The sequence below is a fragment of the Chionomys nivalis genome, chromosome 15, assembly GCF_950005125.1.
Source record: "Chionomys nivalis chromosome 15, mChiNiv1.1, whole genome shotgun sequence".
Classification (NCBI taxonomy): Eukaryota; Metazoa; Chordata; class Mammalia; order Rodentia; family Cricetidae; genus Chionomys; species Chionomys nivalis.
This window is the reverse complement of record NC_080100.1, coordinates 23,139,221-23,157,032: the sequence shown is the minus strand read 5'-3', so window position 1 is coordinate 23,157,032 and position 17,812 is coordinate 23,139,221. Positions and strand designations below refer to the sequence as shown.

Sequence of the window (17,812 nt, the reverse complement as noted above, 5' to 3'; positions counted from 1 at the left end):
AGGTGATGTAGACTTTAAATTATGAAGTTGGAGAGGCAATCTTTCCTGCCCAGACAGCCCTTCTTTCCTCAATAAACCAGCCCACTTTCCTTCTGACTCCCCCCCCCCCTTTTTACTTTTTTCAATTCTGCTTTGGATATTCATGAACAGGCAAAACCTGAGGTTCAGAGGAGGGCCTGTGCAAACGCTGCAGGAGGTTTAGTCAACCCCTATCTCTCTCCATCTGAGCTGACGATCTCCAGAAGCAGGTCCTGAGGGGCTGACTTCTAGGAGTTTATCTGGCACATAATGGCAGGAAGCACTGGAGAGGTGGGGAAGACAGACAGGGAATGGAGGCCAGCTGCGGCACATGAGCAGTTTGTCGCTATACCTGGTTCAGACCCCCAGAGGTTCCCTGCAATCCCCGAGACCATCTGGAACCTGGCTCTGAGCTGTCCCACCCAAGGGTATGGGTGCTGGAGTATGAGTTCACCAACGGCAGCTGATCATTAACTCTGGGCTTGATGTTAACTCCTCAGCATTCCTGCCCAGAGAAAGCCCTGGAGCACAGCGGCTGTGTTTAGGAGAGAGTTTAGGGCACTATGGAAAAGGTGAGTTGCAAGGGATTATGGGCTGGCCAACTACAATGTCCATTAAAGATGACATGGGGAGGGGAATTAGAGAAGCTTATCCAGAAACGCAGGGCAGGATCTGATCCCGTTTGGTGTTTGCTATTTTATTAGGAACGTCTAAGCAAGCAGAAAAAAGTAGAACAGTAGGAAACCGTCACATGACAGGAGAATAGCATAATGCTGGATGCCATCCAGCAGGCTCAGGCAACAAAACCTTGCAAGAAAACAGTCCATCGTAAGGGAGGCTTTGTAGTACAGCTTATCCCAGATTTCAGCTTAAAAGACATCTGCTCGCCGGGCGATGGTGGCGCACGCCTTTAATCCCAGCACTCAGGAGGCAGAGGCAGGTGGATCTCTGTGAGTTCGAGACCAGCCTGGTCTACAAGAGCTAGTTCCAGGACAGGCTCCAAAAACCACAGAGAAACCCTGTCTCGAAAAACAAAAAACAAAAAACAAAAAACAACAACAAAAAAAAGACATCTGCTCACAGAAGCATTTCCAGGTCACCACCAAAGTCCCACACCCAGGTTTGCACATCCGGCAGTGTGCACTGGCTAGCATGGGAATGACACTTGATAAATATTTGCTGAGGGTATCGAACCATTTATTTATTCCTCTGTTAATTCTTCGTGTGACTGGCTAACCTTTCTTAACCAATTAATTACCACATGCCAATGCTAAGAACAGAACCTGATACTGAATATTAGAAACTGCCTGGCTGATATTTCATGTAGGAATGACGAACACCTCAGAGAGGAATGCTGGTTTTATTTTAAATATGGGCGAGACCGTTGGCCTCACTGGACCAATTTCTTCTTTGAAAAATAATTGATTGGCTTATAACAAACATCGTGGGTGGTTTTTGATTAATAAACTAGTTTTGAGAGCTGGGTATGAGGCACAGCTCATGTCCAAAAGCCTCAGTGGCAAATGGGGCTATTAAATACACAACAATTAAAACTGTCATCTACTAGAAGCCCTAAAAGCTCTTGCCATTTGTAAAAACTACACTGGTGCTAATCTTTGCAGCAACCTATATACCTATTATTAATCTCATTTTTATTTATGAGGACACTTATCTCAATGATGCCAAATAATTTCACAAAGGTGACAATTATTAGGTAGGTGACAGAACCAAGAGGTAATCATGGGTTTCAGATTCCCACGCCCCAAAGTGAAGGTACACGGTCACAGAGGTGGAAGTCTGATGAAGTTCCTGGTGGCAGATGGCACTGCAGGCATGAGTGTAATTGCCAGAGGATCGCTTAGCATCCCACTGGCCCATGGAGGGGATGGAAGATAAGAGCTCAACAAAGCACGCCGAGATGCTGAGAGGTATCACTGAGTTTCCCACCAAATGGGAGGCTCAGGTCCAGGGTATACAGAACCTTAGCTAGCAGCAAGGTACCTAGGTTGACTATTCAGGACAGCCCCAGTTCTGGGAGCCTGCGTAGAGGTAGATGGGCCTGGAATTCGCTGCTGTCCCAGCAGATGGGACAGAAATTTGTCTCCAGTAGCTGCACCGGTGGCTGAAATCCAGGCTGTGATACACTTAATCTAATTTTACTTGCCGTATTTAATTCTCAAAACATCAGCCATCTGTTTCCTGGATTCTTGACAACATGGCTGCCTGGTCTGTTTGCAAGCACAGGAAGGGACTATTCAGAGGTCTTTTCTCCACGTGCTTCTGCAGAAACCACCAAGGCCTCGCCCCGGCAGTATACAAAGGTAGCTAACCACCACAGCTTCCAATTTCTCCTCAGAAGCAAGCCCAGCCTCCTTATCTGTGGCCAGCTCTCCATGCCCTTCAAACTCCTTGGGAAAGAGGGGTGTGTAGGATTCTAAGCACTTGATCTATAGTATAGCTGACTTGTCTTATTTGGCCTATTTATTTCTCTAAATATCACCAACACTCAAGAGTCAAACTGCATATCCAAAACGATTCCCTAAATTGTGATTAAAAATCTAAATCTCAATTATATGGGCAGATGTGTCCGTGAACATGTATAATATAACATATATTCTTATAACATAAGAATAGGTGCACACAGAGGCCAGAAGGGTTGGATCTGCTGGAACTGGAGTTACAGGAAGTTGTGAGCAGCTTATAGGAATCCAGTTTGGATCTTCTCAAAGAGCAGAAAGTGTACTTCATTAATCAGAGGTTTAAGAACAAGCAGGACAGTACACACACAAAACCAAAACACACACACACACACACTGTTCCTCTATTTAGCCTTTTATAATCAAATTGTATTTCAGGAGAAGATACTAAGACCCTGATACTAACGTTGTTTGTTTTTTTAAATAAATGATTTTATGGAGGGGACATACATCTTGATCAGTTACTGGCTTGATTTGGGTGGCACATGATATTGCATGCTTTCTTCTTAGGGAACTAACTGCACAGATTTCTGCTACTCTATTTGAATTTTCCTTCATTGTCTCACAAGCAATAAAGAGATGGCATGAGGTTGTACCAGTTATTATTATATTTGCATTCTGGGTACAGTGGGCTAAATATTTCTCTGGAAGACTTGCTCACCCTTGTGGGATGGGAGAAATAACAAAAGAATATGGGCACTAGCCAGGCGGTGGTGGCGCACGCCTTTAATCCCAGCACTCAGGAGGCAGAGGCAGGCGGATCTCTGTGAGTTCAAGGCCAGCCTGGTCTACAAGAGCTAGTTCCAGGACAGGAACCAAAAGCTACGGAGAAACCCTGTCTCAAAAAAAAAAAAAAAAAAAAAAGAATAAGGGCACTCAAGTTAAGATAGTTGGGCCATTTGTTCATTGTTACTACTATATTCCCAATCCTTAGACCAGCATTTCATTGATATCTGCTTTACCAGGGCTGGTGGCACATGTCCATAATCCCAGCATTTCGGAGGAAGAGACAGGAAGAGTGTGGGATGTTGAACCAACCAGATCTGAACAGTGAGTTCTAGTGTAATCCCATGATTACATAGGGATACCTAGTCTCAAAGCAAATAAATAAATAAGTAAAAATAAAAAGCTGAGTGAATGCAAGGAAACTATGAAACAAAGATGACCGGAAGCATGCCCAAAATGACTCCTATAGAACAGAGATTTGGAACTGTTAGCTAAAGTTACTGATGGATCATGCAATCAATTTGGTAGGTATATTATTATTATTATTTTGTTTTGGACAAAACATTTTATTTTGTGCAAGCAAGGGTAGGGGTGTGGAGGTTGTGGTAGTTGGCTCTCTCCTTCCACCTTGTAGATTCAAGGGATGGGAACTTAGGGTCTCAGGATTGCAGGCAAAAGCCTTGACTTGTGGAGCTATCTTCCCAGCCCTATTATTACTATTATTATTATTATTATTATTATTATTATCTTAAGAATAGTGTAGAATAGAATAGAATATCTTAGGGACAGGAAAATGATAGTTCTATGAATCTCTTGTTTCAAATCCCCCTATTACAATATAAAATATATTTCTTACTAGCTAAAAAAGCATTGAGAGGAAAAATGTTTGCCTTGAGATATTAACACACAGATTCCCAGGCTCAAGAAATTCTTGAGCTCAGGAATTCTTTACTTTGAACAAGGTCCCTTGTGGATTCTGACATACCCTGAACTTTGGAGTTTCCAGTCTGAGAGAGAACCTTTGTAGGGTCTGCAATTTGCAGTGGTTTAACAGCCATGGAAGAGCTGCTCAACACATTAGTTCAGCCACATTTTCATGGTCCTCACCTATTTAAAAGGCAGGGAACAGGCACTTAATGACCATAAACAAAACGCCATTGCCCTCTTTCCCTGCTGGCTGCATTTCTGGACTCCTTCCTCCCAATTCCTTCTCCACCCTGGTCCCAAGAGACAGCCAGACCTGCTCTGCTACAGGACGGCCACACAGCTTTCACCATCCCACAGAAACAGATGAGGGGTTGCCAGATGTGAGGCTGGGATGCAGCCTGTGGGGAAAGCTTGCTTAGCAAAGAACCAACAAAAGCCCTGTGCCAGTCACCAGATCGCTGTGTACAGCAGGTGGAGCCTGTCCTGCCCTAATCCTGGCAGAGTTATTAGCCACCTGTCCTGACAACTGCAAGCAAAATTCGCTGCGGTGAGAACCCCGCCACACTGGAGGCCTAGGCTGGCTTCTGGGGGCTTGGTGGGACTCCTCTCCAGCAGCTGTCTCTCTCAGCTTACAGCATGAGCGCACTCGTTAGCCACAGCAATTGACCAGTGCATGCACATGTAAGTCCATGTATGCAGAAATACATGCCATTGCCTTCCCTATTCCTAGGTCACAACAACCTAAGTCATGATTTTTCCTCCCTCATTTCAGGCACACGTTTTAAAAGTCAGTCTTAAAGTCTAGGCTCATTTCTGGGTTGACTGACTACAATCCGACCATTTGGGAAGGGGAGACAGGATTGTCCCGAGTTCAAGGTCAACCTGGACAAGGAGAGCCTTTTAAATAAACTAACAGAAGCCGGGTGTGGTATCTCACTGCTGCCTTCCTAGCACTTGTGAGGCGGGCTGAGGCAAGAGGAAGGCCGAGATTTCAAAACTACACAGTGAATACCAGATCAACCAGGGTTACACAGAAAGGTCTGCCTTAGATAATAATAAATAGAGAAACAAAGACAACAAAGTGTAGACTCATTGATTGCGCCAGTTCACGTCCTCTCCTCTACACTTTGGCTCAGGGAAGGAAGGCCCTCACTCAACCAACAGGACTGGAGGTGAGTTAGTGCTGCACAAAGGGCTCCTCCCTCCTCCCACCCCCACCATCTAGCCCCAGGACACTCAAAGTCTCCTCCTCAGTCAGCAGGCTTTCCGGCAGACATATTGCTGTGTAGGAACTGCTACAATGTATTTTGTGTTTCCTCCTGACCTCCATTTTTAAACTCCTAGACTACAGCAACTCTCCCTTATCTTCTGCCTGGTTCTCAAGGTGCTTTGCGCCAAAAACGACTTTTGACTGACATCCGTGGGCACGTGGATGTGGAACAACGTAGGGCTGTCCCGTTCCAGACCCGAAGCTATCCACAATGGGCAACTTAATCAAACTTTGCTCATCTGAGCCGGAAGCATCTCCCACCACATTTTGGCTGGTCAAACACCAAATTGCTAGGGTTAAAATCCAGGCGCTAAAAATAGGAGTCACGGTAAGTATTAAAGAGAAAGAGTTCTTTATGCACAGCGTCAGAATAACATTATGGACAGTTTAGCATTATTATATCACATTATATAAGTCAATTGACTTCCCAAACCAGTGTCGGAAATTTTGTCGACCAATGTTAACGATTATATGCCCCTTTCATAATAAAAGCTTCACAGGTCTATTCAGTCTTCACAGCAACCCATTGAGTAGGAATTATTGCTCCATTTCACAGATGAAGAGACTGAGGCTCAGACAGCTCACATAATTTCCCGAGAGAGATAAATGGCACCATCAGGATTCAAGTGCAGATTTGTCTGAACTTACCTCCATACCTCTCTAGTCAATCTCATACATTATTATTTCTTTGCTTAGGTTTCCAATTTTGAGGCAGCCTCACCACAAATCTCATGCTTTCCGGGAATCCCCTAGCCTCCCACCTCAGCCTCCTAAGCCCCGGGACTAGAGATGTGGCCACCAGACACCATCCCTGGCATTGATGTGGGTTCGCTCCCTTTCTTACAGAAGTTTTGAGAAGCCAGAACAGATTTTTTTTTTTTTTTTGAGATAAGACTCTCCTGGAACTCACCGTTTAGACATGGGATCCGCCTGCTTCTGCCTCCTGAGTGCTGGGATTAAAGGCATGGCATGGGCCACCACACCAGACTACAAAGTGGGTATTTTATTACGTTGGCTCTGCAGGGCTTTACTTCTATGCTTTCCTCAGTCTGTTTACCCATTCACCACTCATCCTGTTTCCGTGTCGACTCTGCTCACCTCCACTGACAATCTCAACTCTGGCCAGACTCTGACCACTGCTCCTCGCTCCCCATATGGTAACAAGTCTCAGAGCGCGAATCCTCTATCCTCTACCTGCTACAGTTCAGCCTGTTTACCAGTGTGTCCCTCTCAAGGGTTCAGTGGGCAGGGGTTAGTTCGAGGCCTGCCTGATCTAGAGTTCCAGGATAGCCAGGGTCACTTACACAGAAAAACCCAATCTCAAAACAACAACAAAAAACAAAAACAAAACAAAACAGAAGGATTGGGAGTGTTCAATGAGGCAAGACCGTTAAGTAATCAAGTCCACCAGGAACCACCTTTCTCCCTACTCTACCCTTACTATATGGCTGGTCCTGTTCTCTGGGGTTTTACAGTGGCTCTTCCTTTTGCCTTCGGTTCTTTACAAGGGAGACATTTTCGAGACGTACTCCTGCTCTCTCCCTCCCTGCCTTTGCTTAAAGGTCGCTGCCCAATTAAGGGTTTTCGTCAACACCCAGTTTGCAACCTATCTTCTGACTGCAGGACTTCCATTCTCCCACGCTTCATGTATTTTTGTTTTTAGCTGCCATGGACCTAACACATCACATAAAATAGCGTGTCCACTGTATTTACAGTATAATCCCCTCACTGGAAAGGACGCTCTAAGCTCTTTAAAAATGTGTGTGTTTTGTTCACTGCTGTATTCTTAGCATTCAACTGTGGAGCACGCGGTGTATTTCTGCAGCAAATACTTGCCGAATCACTCTTTTTACAAGACTAAAAGAAAACCAAACAAAAAAGCCCACCAAACAAACAACGCAAAAACCCTGACAACGCCTCAGGTCAGTGCACTGTATTTACTCTGTGGCTGAGTACTGGAGTCTTGATCTACCCTGGGGGCACTGATTTACAAATGCTTGGGGAATCAGGGAATGGGAGTCACTAGTAAGGGACTAATTTAAGGTAAATCCCATTTTCATCAATCCATTTTACATCCGGGAGATAGAACTGAGAGAAAAGATGAAATTATAAACCCATTGTTTGGATCATTTGTTACACATGAGGTTAAGCCATAATGACTAGCTGGATATAGGGGGACAGTGGGGACCAGACTAAGTTTTAGGGCTCTGCGACTGTAACTATAATGCCACAGTAATGGAAACTCAACACCCCAACAGTCTGTTACAAGTGGAGCAGGAAGGTAAACATCCTCCTCCTAGATTAACATTTACCTTCCTAATGAGTCTACAAATAACCTAAAAGCTTAAGATATAAAGTTCACTCTGGTACAGAGCAGTGAAATTAGGACCAAAGCAATCCTCTAAGACCCTTGCTTGTATTCCCATTCATCAGTGTGCTGAGCTGGACTTTGAGCGGGGAGATTCCCTTGTAAGGAAAAGGGCAGGAATGCTGTCTCGTGGGTTAAAAGTTTCAAGTCAATTGTGAACCAGAAGATAAAGACCTACCAAGATTCCGAAAGACTTCAAACGACTGCTTTCCACTTCACTGCAACACTTCAAAACTAGGCGGTTTTAGGTACCCATCCTATAGATTCCCCAAGGAAATAGTTCAATCAACTTAGTTCAAACAGAACACTTCAATCCATTTCTTACACAACTTGAATTTTAGTGCCATACGGTACCTGGAAAGTTCTCTCGATTGAGCTTAGGCCGACGGATTATCACAAAGTCTTTTTCGCTGCCTTTGCTCTTTAGCCGTTTCCTTGGGGGGCTCTGAGGGTGGCCGAGGTTTGAGAGCAGTTCATGTGGAATGTTCTCACTGTCCACCTCCTCCTTCTCCAAGGCAGAGACACCCATGCCGGAGAGCAGTTCAGAAGTCTTGTTGGAATCCCATCCCCATGTGAAGCTGGTGGTGACGTTGCTACTCTGGTCTGGAATCTCCTGAAGGTGCTTCCTGCAGAAGGGCACACATTCCCCAATCCTTTTGAAAGCACACCCCTAAATAATTCCAAGGTAGGAATGAAAGAAGCGTCAAGTACGCAGTGTGGAAAAGTCACACCAAGAAACAGTACAGCAATTTAACATGCCTGTAGCAAGCTTCCAAGAATGAAAAAGAAAATCGGAAACCCATACACACCCCACTATGAAAGGCTTTGGGGCTGATGGTCACGCAGAAGGCCTCAATAACTTCTTCCCGTGGAGGGAAAAAGAGGGACAGCATTCATACCATGATTCAAAAGAGTGGGAAGAAAACCCAATTAGGAAGCCGAATTGAAAGGCACATAGATATTCTCACTAAAGCATGCATCCATCCACTTTCTTCAAAAAAAGGGGCTAGTCAACCATTCACAAAACAAGATTATTTGAGCAAGGAGCAACATTCGCGGCCTAAAAGCATTCAAACGATTCATTCATGCTTTGCCCCGTTTTTGCAATCGGTTTACCTGTGCATTGCGTCCACGGATTCGGGGGTTTTGAATGCGTGCATTAATTGAAGATCTGCCTGCTCCCAGACTCCCGCTCCAGCTCGCGGCGCAGAGAGATTCCCCCCACGGGGCCCCACAGCCGGACCCGCGAACTAGCAACGTTCCATCACCACCGCGCGCGCAGAGTTCTGCATCCCGCTCTCCAGCAGCCGCCTTCTGACGCCCCGTCGCCTGCTGGGAATTGTAGTTCTGGGCGTGGCTCGCTGTCTGACTAGATTCCCTCCTCCTTTTTGCCCAGACCTCCAGATACCCACAACCCCCCGCGGCGCAGGGCGGGACGGGAGTGAAGGGGGGCGGGGGGGGAGAGGACGGGCGAGCGGAAGTGGGCGGAGCTCAGGCTGACTGGGAAATGTCAGTCGATTGACTGGGTGAGGGTTTTTCTTTTCCCCGCGCCCACAGGCCTTCGGGTGACCACCGCTGCGGTCGCCGCGGACCGTGTGTCTCCGACGCCGGCAGACTGCGGCGGACGCGAAGCTTCTCAGTCCCTTCCGGGCGCTGTCTGGAGCGTTCCGACGGTGAGCCGGGGGGTGGGGGGGCGCGTGCGGCGCGTCGGGGTCTGGGGTCCCGGCCCAGCCTGGCGGAGATGGACGGGATGGGAGGGGGCTCGACATCGCGATCGGCCGCCACGGCCAGGCCCTGCTCCCAGGTCTCGGTCGCCCGGCCGCCAGGTGAGAGGCTGCGGGTGGCACGTCTGCCCTCCCGCCAGTCGGCTGCTTCCTCCACCTGGCAGTGGGCGGCCCTTAGGACCGGGGCTGTGGGCACGATCCTCGCCTCACCTATGAAATAGCACGACACACACACACACACCTGCGTGTGCAGGGCTTTTTAAGCTAAAGCGCCATCCCGAGAGAAGCCGTGCTTTAATTTTAGGGCAGCAGGGGCCAGCAGGGCTTCCCGCGAGTGTCTTGTATCCTTGATGCGTTTCTCAAATGCAGGCAAGGGAACAAGACGACGACGCTGTGACTGCAGAGAGAAAACCCTGGGAAGCTGTTGCGGTGCTTCTGACTCAACCCATAGCCGAGAAGCTAGGCTAATTTAGGCTTTATGAAGAGGTCAGGGGCGATTAGATTAGGATGACCGTGCGAAATGCGAGTGTGCAAACTGCGCTAAAAATGTGACTCCGGGGCAGCAGGGGAAGGGGTAGGGGACGCATTTCAAGTCCAATAAAAATGAAGAGGATTTATGAAGTTGAGCAAAAGGCAGGCTAGCCCCATCAAAAACTTAATATTGGTTCGTGCGTTAGATAACATGCCCTTGTGTTTCTTTGGTGGTGGGGGAGCATGATTCCTTTTTATAATGGAATTAAATCCCTCTCACTTAGGTGTGTTTCTACATGTTCTTTGCATCAATTACTTATTGACAGAGGAAGAGGCATTTATAAACCCTTAGTTCTTGAAAGTGAGAGTGGTGTGTGTGTGTGAGAGAGAGAGAGAGAGAGAGAGAGAGAGAGAGAGATCTGGCCTCTGGCTTGATCTGGTAGCGCACAGCTTTAATCTTAGTACGCGGAAGGCAGAAGCAGGCAGATGTCTGTGAGTTTGAGGCCAGCCTGGTCTACAGAGTGAGTTCCAGGATAGCCAGAGATGCTACACAGAGAAACCCTGTTTCAGAAAACCATGGAGAGAGGGAGGGCAGAGAGAGACGTCTCAAAGTGATTTTAATTGTAAGGAAGCAAAGGCTATTCCCGAGGCAGAGGCAGGCAGAAGCTGTGAGTTCAAGGCCAGCTTGGTCTGCAGAGCAAGTTCCTGGACGTCCAAGGCTACCCAGAGAAAAACAAAACAAACAAAAACCAAACAAACAAGCAAACAATGTCGAGTATTCACAGTTCATTCATTCATACATTCATTTATTTATACATTGATTTATCCATTAAGCGTTGCAGCAAGAAAGCATGTTAAAATGAGACCTTCCGAGGTTTCATATAGTTACTTTTTGTTACTTTGGAAAGCTCATTTACCTTCTCTTGAACTGTGTCCCTTCTGTTATGATTCTAACTCATTCACAAAAAAATAAAAAATAAAAAAGCAAAAAATATGCAGTCCACTTTTTAAGGAGAGTGAACAAGACAGAGCTTGCAAACTAATGAAAGAAAACACAACAAAAATAGTTTGACACCCTGATAATAAGCAGTGTTGAGATATAAAGTAATTAGTAAAAGCTACCTCAAATAAACATCAAATAGGTGGGAAAGCTTTGCCTTGGTAATGGAACTATTCTCTTTTTGCATTTCTTCTAATCACAGCTGTTTCCTTAGTGGGTACAAGTTTTAAGGCTCAAATTGGCACATATGATTCTTTTTGATAGAGGAATTGTATCAATTAAAGATTTGAGATTATTAACTATGTAGAGATTTCCCTCTAGCCTCTTAAAGGGCTATATTGTGATTGCTGCTAATGTAAAATATTTTATTTCCTGATTAATCATATTTGATCTTACCCAACACACAGTGCATTTCATTTTAATAAGCCTTAAAACATATTTTCAGCATTGGAATTAATCTGGGTCCAGGAAAAAAAAGAATGATTTTATATAACTGAAAATATTATTAGGTTGAATAATATCCAGTGCTCTTTGGAAGCTTAATATAGAACACAAAGGGACAATATAAATTGAGAAACGTGAGATGTTTAGAAAAGTCACCAGCAGTGTCCTTTCTACAACTAAAAACACAGCATAATTACAAGGCAATCAATGTTTTCTGGGCCCAAGAGAGGCTAGAAAAGACTGGCCATCGTAACTGACTATTACATATATGTGCGTGTTTATGGCATATGCATATTTGCATACATGTGTAGAACTGTGTCTATGTAGCCATCTCGTCAGTACTACTTGATCTCATTTTTGAAAATCAAATATAGCCAGAGACATACAGTTAAGCATAAAGGCAATGTTGCATCATAGAAATTTAAAAATTCCTTTTCCCTCTTTATGTTATTTAGCTTAGGGGAACAAAATACTGGAGACAGTTATAGCAAAATGCTTTCAGTTGCCTATCAAATTCCCTTTCTCTTAAATTGGTTTTGTAGTTATCTTCAGTTTTCTTTGACTTAATGATCACTAATGGGCAGGTTATTTCAATAACAAAAAGATTCTTATTTGTTCTGTTTTACTTATACTTCTCCCATGAAAATTAGAAAAAAAATGTGTAGTCTAAATGAAATAATTACCCACAAAGTAAAATGTTAAATTCTGTATTAAACATGATTTTTTAAGGACTCTGTCTTGATATATATGGAAGAAAAATAGGGGAATATTTTTATTTTTTATGAAAATGGAACCATAGAAATTATTTGAAACAAATTGCATTTTAAAAGGATACCTGGATTGGAGGTGAGATGTGAAATTGAAATCCATCCTCTGTGGTCAGGATGCCTCACTTTGGATCTGCTTTGCCTTATACTGGCTGTGAGAGCTTGTGTAAGCTACTTATCTACCCTCATGTCTGTAGATAACCGACCTTCTAACAGTCCTTCCTCATTAGACTGTGGGAACTAATTCAGCAAAACATATAATGAGTAGTGTAATATCCTAAACATACACTAAATCTTAGAGTTGCTTTGTAAAAACATTACTTTGTTATAAAGGAGTCTCGAAAAACAAAACAAACAAAAGGAGTCTCCAGATATCAAAGTAACTCTGTTTCTTCCACCGAAGTCTCGAGGTTTAGAGGTTTGTTGAAGGGTTAGTGTTTTCCTTACCCACTGACCTGGTTGTGCTTCTGCCCTGCAAGCCCTGCCAAAGATGAGTCATCTGCTGGTGCCTCTTGCTATGCTTTGGAATCCCTGTCACCTGTCACCTGGTGTGGCAAGTCTTCTCTTAGATGGACCAAGGCAAGAATGAAACCATTCTGGCTTTTTGTCATTTTTAAAGTAAAATAGTCACTTGTGCTATTGTTCCAAATGGAGCTCTAGCCGCAAAACCTTTAACAGAAAGGTCATATTTAAAACATTTCTTCTTAGTGATGGGAAGCTGCTTTCTTTTACATTTATCATTCACTTTTTAGTCTGCTCCCTTTAAGTCTTTGTTGTTAGGATCATGAGTTAGCATCTAGCCTTCATTATGTCACATACCTGAGTTAAAATAATTATTTAAATTACTATGGCAACTGGGATGTGGCTAAGGGGCGGAGAGTTTGTGTAGCATCTCAAAGCCAGAGAAAAAAGAATAAGTTAAAAGCAACTCTGATGAATCCTCAGGTTTTGATGGGATTTTTTTTTTATTGATTTCAAGAATTTGGGATTTGATGAATTTTTTTGTCAGTTTTTTTTTGTTTGTATTCTCATGAGTTGCTTTGGTTTCTTCTTAATTTTTTTTATTCCCTTTTGCTTGAGCTCCCTCTCTCTCCTGTCCTCTCTCTTTTTGAACATTTGTGATTCTTCAAATTCCAAAATTATCTTAACCTTTAATTTTCTTTTCACAGTGAGTTTATCGTATATAACCATCATCAGTCACAATCTTCATAGAAGACAGTACTCCTGAACCATTATTTTTGCAAGGTTATAAAGGCATTTGGAAATAATATTGAATAATATTTTGATCACTGGAAAATGATGGAGTTGGGCTTTAAATATTTAAGGCTTTTTGATTTGGTGTTTTGAACAGTACAATCTAAATACACATGAGGTGCTAAAATTTTATCAGTTAAGTCAATTGGCATTTTGGTTTTGAATAAAATCAACTTTGCTACTATGGTGTTAATACCAACCCATGAAAACTAGCATACTTCCAAATATTAATCATCATCTTCTCCCCAAACCTGTAATTTTAATGTTTGAAGAATATGGTAAGTCAAGCTTTGTTGTGGTCAAAGGCAAATTTTTCCTTTGGCTCTTGGAATCTTTTATAAGGTTGCACAGTTACAATTTAGCAAATGTTCCGTAATAATTAACCCACTCTGAATGTGTGCCTATATGGATGACATTCTTGTCTGGTATTGGTGTGCTACATACATACACTTCTTGACATGTTCTGAATTGTGTTTAGTTTCTTGTCAGGAAGCATGAAGAATTGTTTAGCTACCTTGCAGACTGAAGGGAACAATGCTAATTTGTTGCAAAGGAGCAATAATCTTTATGAGCCAAGTTCATTTCTTACAGAGGGATGAGGATGCACTTTGGGAGTTGTGGTAGCACAGAGATTAAGACGTAAGAGTCAGTTATTTTCTTATGCATACTTGTTTAAGGAAAGCAGACTCTGAAGGGTGAAAACAATGCTTTGAGACTATTAGGGTAAGTAGGTATGTTCTAGAAAACAGCAGAGGTAAGTTAGTGTCTGGAACTCTTCCTTAGTGTTTTATGTATATTTGATCTTTATAGCCACAGGTGTGAGGTGCTCATCCTTATTTAAGAGCTTTCATTGCATAAAGTTATATAATTATCAGGCAGTTATGGTTTTAATCCCAGGTGGTCCAAGGTATAATAAAACATGTATTTTAAAAGAGTTGTAACATCCAACACAAACTTTGTGTATTTAATCCTACATATGATATTGACCTTAAATAACTCTTAATTACAAAATACTGTTATTTATTAATAAAAATTAAAAACAAACATATACAAAAAGGCACAAAGAAGAAAGTAGAAACCTTTTTTTCATACACCATCAGCACCACTTTTTGTTTTATTAAAACCTTTGTCCTTATTTGACAATGGTGAGACCAGAGGACTTCCTGGACTACTTATTGCGAACATTTAGTTGTTCTGTGCTTTTATATATAATGCTGGTAGTGAAAATGAACATTGTAGATAAATCCTTAATTCCCGTTTTGTTATTTCTTTTGTATGTGTGTGTGTTTGCATACACATGGTTGTGTATACATATGTATTTATGAGAGTGTTCAAGCATGTATGTATATGTGAGGCCAGAGAACCACCTAGGATGTTGTTTCTCCATGCTGTCTAACTTATTTTTGAGAAGTGTTTGAGAAGTGTCTCTTTCTAGAGGTTGCTGATTAGGCAAAGCTGGCTAGCCAGCAAGCCCCAGGGATCCACCTGTCTCCTCCCCATTAGCACTGGAATTATAACTGCTCCACACCCAGCTTTGTGCTTTTTTTTTTTTTTTGAGAATGAGTAACTAAAAAAGGATTTGCTGCCTCAAAAGTACGTTTTGTTTTTAAGTAAAGGATTTTGATATGTATTGTCAAATTGATATTCCACTGTTAACAGGACCATATATTTTTTTTCTTGACAATTACTCTTATGGACTATAATATATAAATAGCTAAGTTAAGCTGCTATAACTTACCCTGCCTTTCAACAGAGTTATTCAGTTGCAGTAACCAAGACAGGCTATAGGAATTCACAGATACTCATAATAGGTACTATCGTTGTATACTTAAAAGGTAATTCCTCATTTGAATCTAGGAATAAGATCAACAATACAGACTTTAAACTTATATTCTTTCAGGTTAGGGAAACCCAATGAATCTCCAATTTCACTGGGCTTCACCTGTGACATAATGACACAAAAAGAAATAAATGTGATGTAGGATGCCCCTCTCTATGCTGTGAATATATTTTATTACCATTGGTTAATGAAGAAGCTGCTTTGGTCTGTGGCAGGGCAGAATATAGTTAGGTGGGAAATCCAGATATAGATACATGTAGAAAGAAGGCGATCGAGGAGATGCCCTCCAGCCGCTCAAGGAACAACATGCCAGAGCACCACTGGTAAGCCATGGGCCGTGTGGCAGTACACAGATTAATAGAAATGGGTTAATTTAGTTATAAGAGCTGGTTAATAATAAGCCTGAGCTAATAGGCCAAATGGTTTGTAATTAATATTAAGCCTTAGAGTGGTTATTTTAAAAACGACTGCCACTTAATTGCACATGGTTTCATGGAGGGGCTAGTGTATACAGGCTGAGGAAACGCTAGGAGAGGGACTTCTTTTTTTTTTTTTTTTTTTTTTTTTTTTTTGGTTTTTCGAGACAGGGTTTCTCTGTGGCTTTGGAGCCTGTCCTGGAACTAGCTCTGTAGACCAGGCTGGCCTCGAACTCACAGAGATCTGCCTGCCTCTGCCTCCTGAGTGCTGGGATTAAGGCATGCGCCACCACCGCCCGGCGAGAGGGACTTCTTGATGCAGCTATAGGGAAGTCCCCATCCCTGCTGAGTAAAGGATTTCCAGGTGTGGCCTGTTGGGGGAGGAGCAGCCACACCCCTCTAAATCACCCCTCTCCTGTGCTCTGTAAGGAAGCCCAATAAACTCAGAATGAACTTTAATGGGATTGTGTCATTGGCACCTTAGGAGAAAGGGGAATGCTGTTTATGTTTCCCATTGAGAAAGAATGTAGGAACAATTTGTAATTGTTAAATATAATAATGGTTTGCGTTAGAGTTCTTTCCTGCTGTACAGTCTGTGGATGCAAAGTGACAGGTGTCCGTCACTGCAGTAGCCCACAGAGCAATTAGTTCTACTACGGCTCAAGTCTCTGCCTGTTCCTACTCCCTCTATCCTCTGGTGACCACTGATCTTTTAAAATATATATACTTCTATCCTTATTTGAAAGACAGAAATTATAGATATCTGAGGAATCGTGTGACATTTAATGTCCATGTGTGGGTTGTGTACTGATCAGATGATCACTGATCTTGTTACTGTCTCTGTAATTTCATATTTCAGAATGTGTGTTGTTGAAATACAACCTTTTAGAATTGCTTCTTTCAAAAAAAAAAAAAAGACTGCCAAACCACGTGGGAAGAAAAGCTTCCAGCCACATAAATGATGTGGTAAACAGAATAGTGGACACATAAAAAGAACTATCCCTTAATCTCTGGAAGTGAAATGAGAATATCTACTGCATACACTCCACATGTGACATTAGCCTTGATGAGTGGAACTAAATTTTGCCCACTGTGAATTCTGAAATTCTTCTTCAGAGAGGATTGTAAACCTGCTGATGCTTTGAGAGAACTAAGTTGAGCTATTCTGTGCTGGGAATTTTGATTCACAGAAATGATGATAAATAGTTGTTCTTCATTACCACACTGGTAGGATAGTATCTCGACCACAAAGAGAGGAGAGAGCCAAATTTTCCTGTACTGAAATGAAAGACCCACAAGTATGCTTCATATGTAACATTGTAAAGTACTTAGACTGGGAAATTGAGAAGTATAGTAAAAATATTAATATGGCAGGTTAGTAACTGATTTTGTTGTTTATCTCTGCCCATTTTAGTACCACCCATAGGGTGTTTTAAAGTATTTCATTATTGTCTAATTTTTTCTGCATAGGACATAAAATGTGTATCTAATTTTTCAGTTTATGTGGGCATGCCCTTTTATTATTAATAATCCTAAATATTTTTTCTTTGATAATATTTGACCATTGGGCACTAATAAATATGTAGGATTTGGGGGTAATTTATATTCACTCTTTCTTGTGCTGTTATAATATTCCTTGTACTGAAAAATTTCAGATAATAAAAGTATAAAGAAATTTTCTGGTAATAATTATGTTATACTTAGACTCACACTGAGTTACATTTTTTATTTTTATTCCATAATTAAAAAGTGTTTTCACACAATATATTTTGGTCATTTTCTCCTCCCCAGCTCCCAGATCCTTCCACATTTCTACCCACCCAACTCTATGTTCTTTCTCTCCCTCTCTCTTTTAAAACAAAAAAAAAAAAATTTCCACAAGCAATCAAAAATCTACAGAAACTAATATCAAAGCAAACAAAATACCAATAAAACAAAAAAGTCAAAACAAAGCAAAAAAAAAAAACCCAAAAAGTAAACACACAATAACAACAATAAAAACAAACCAACAACAACAATAAACTTTGAGTTGCTTTTGTGGCCTGCCCTGGAGTATGATTGATGTCCCTGTGACACTCCATTAGAGAAAACTGATTTCTTTTCCCTGATT

General features: G+C 42.2%; 2 protein-coding genes across 5 annotated transcripts in view; one reads left to right on the top strand and one right to left on the bottom strand.

Moving 5' to 3' along the window:
• The window catches only part of Skp2 (S-phase kinase associated protein 2), a 28,017-nt gene extending 18,947 nt beyond the window's left edge, over positions 1 to 9,070 (bottom strand). The window contains exons 1-2 of one of the 2 annotated variants that reach the window (XM_057790090.1): positions 8,903 to 9,070; positions 8,141 to 8,456 (exon numbers count right to left, since the gene is read on the bottom strand). In XM_057790090.1, coding sequence (XP_057646073.1) covers positions 8,141 to 8,315 — 175 coding nt within the window. In that variant the 5' untranslated portion in view covers positions 8,316 to 8,456; positions 8,903 to 9,070. The remainder of the gene's footprint in view (positions 1 to 8,140; positions 8,457 to 8,902) is intronic. The other variant, XM_057790088.1, reaches the window with a different exon arrangement.
• A 202-nt stretch (positions 9,071 to 9,272) lies between these two features.
• Positions 9,273 to 17,812, top strand: part of Lmbrd2 (LMBR1 domain containing 2) — a 47,917-nt gene continuing 39,377 nt past the window's right edge. For all 3 annotated transcript variants that reach the window (XM_057789628.1, XM_057789629.1, XM_057789627.1), the window contains exon 1: positions 9,273 to 9,459. The gene's annotated coding sequence lies outside the window, so the exon portion shown is untranslated. The remainder of the gene's footprint in view (positions 9,460 to 17,812) is intronic.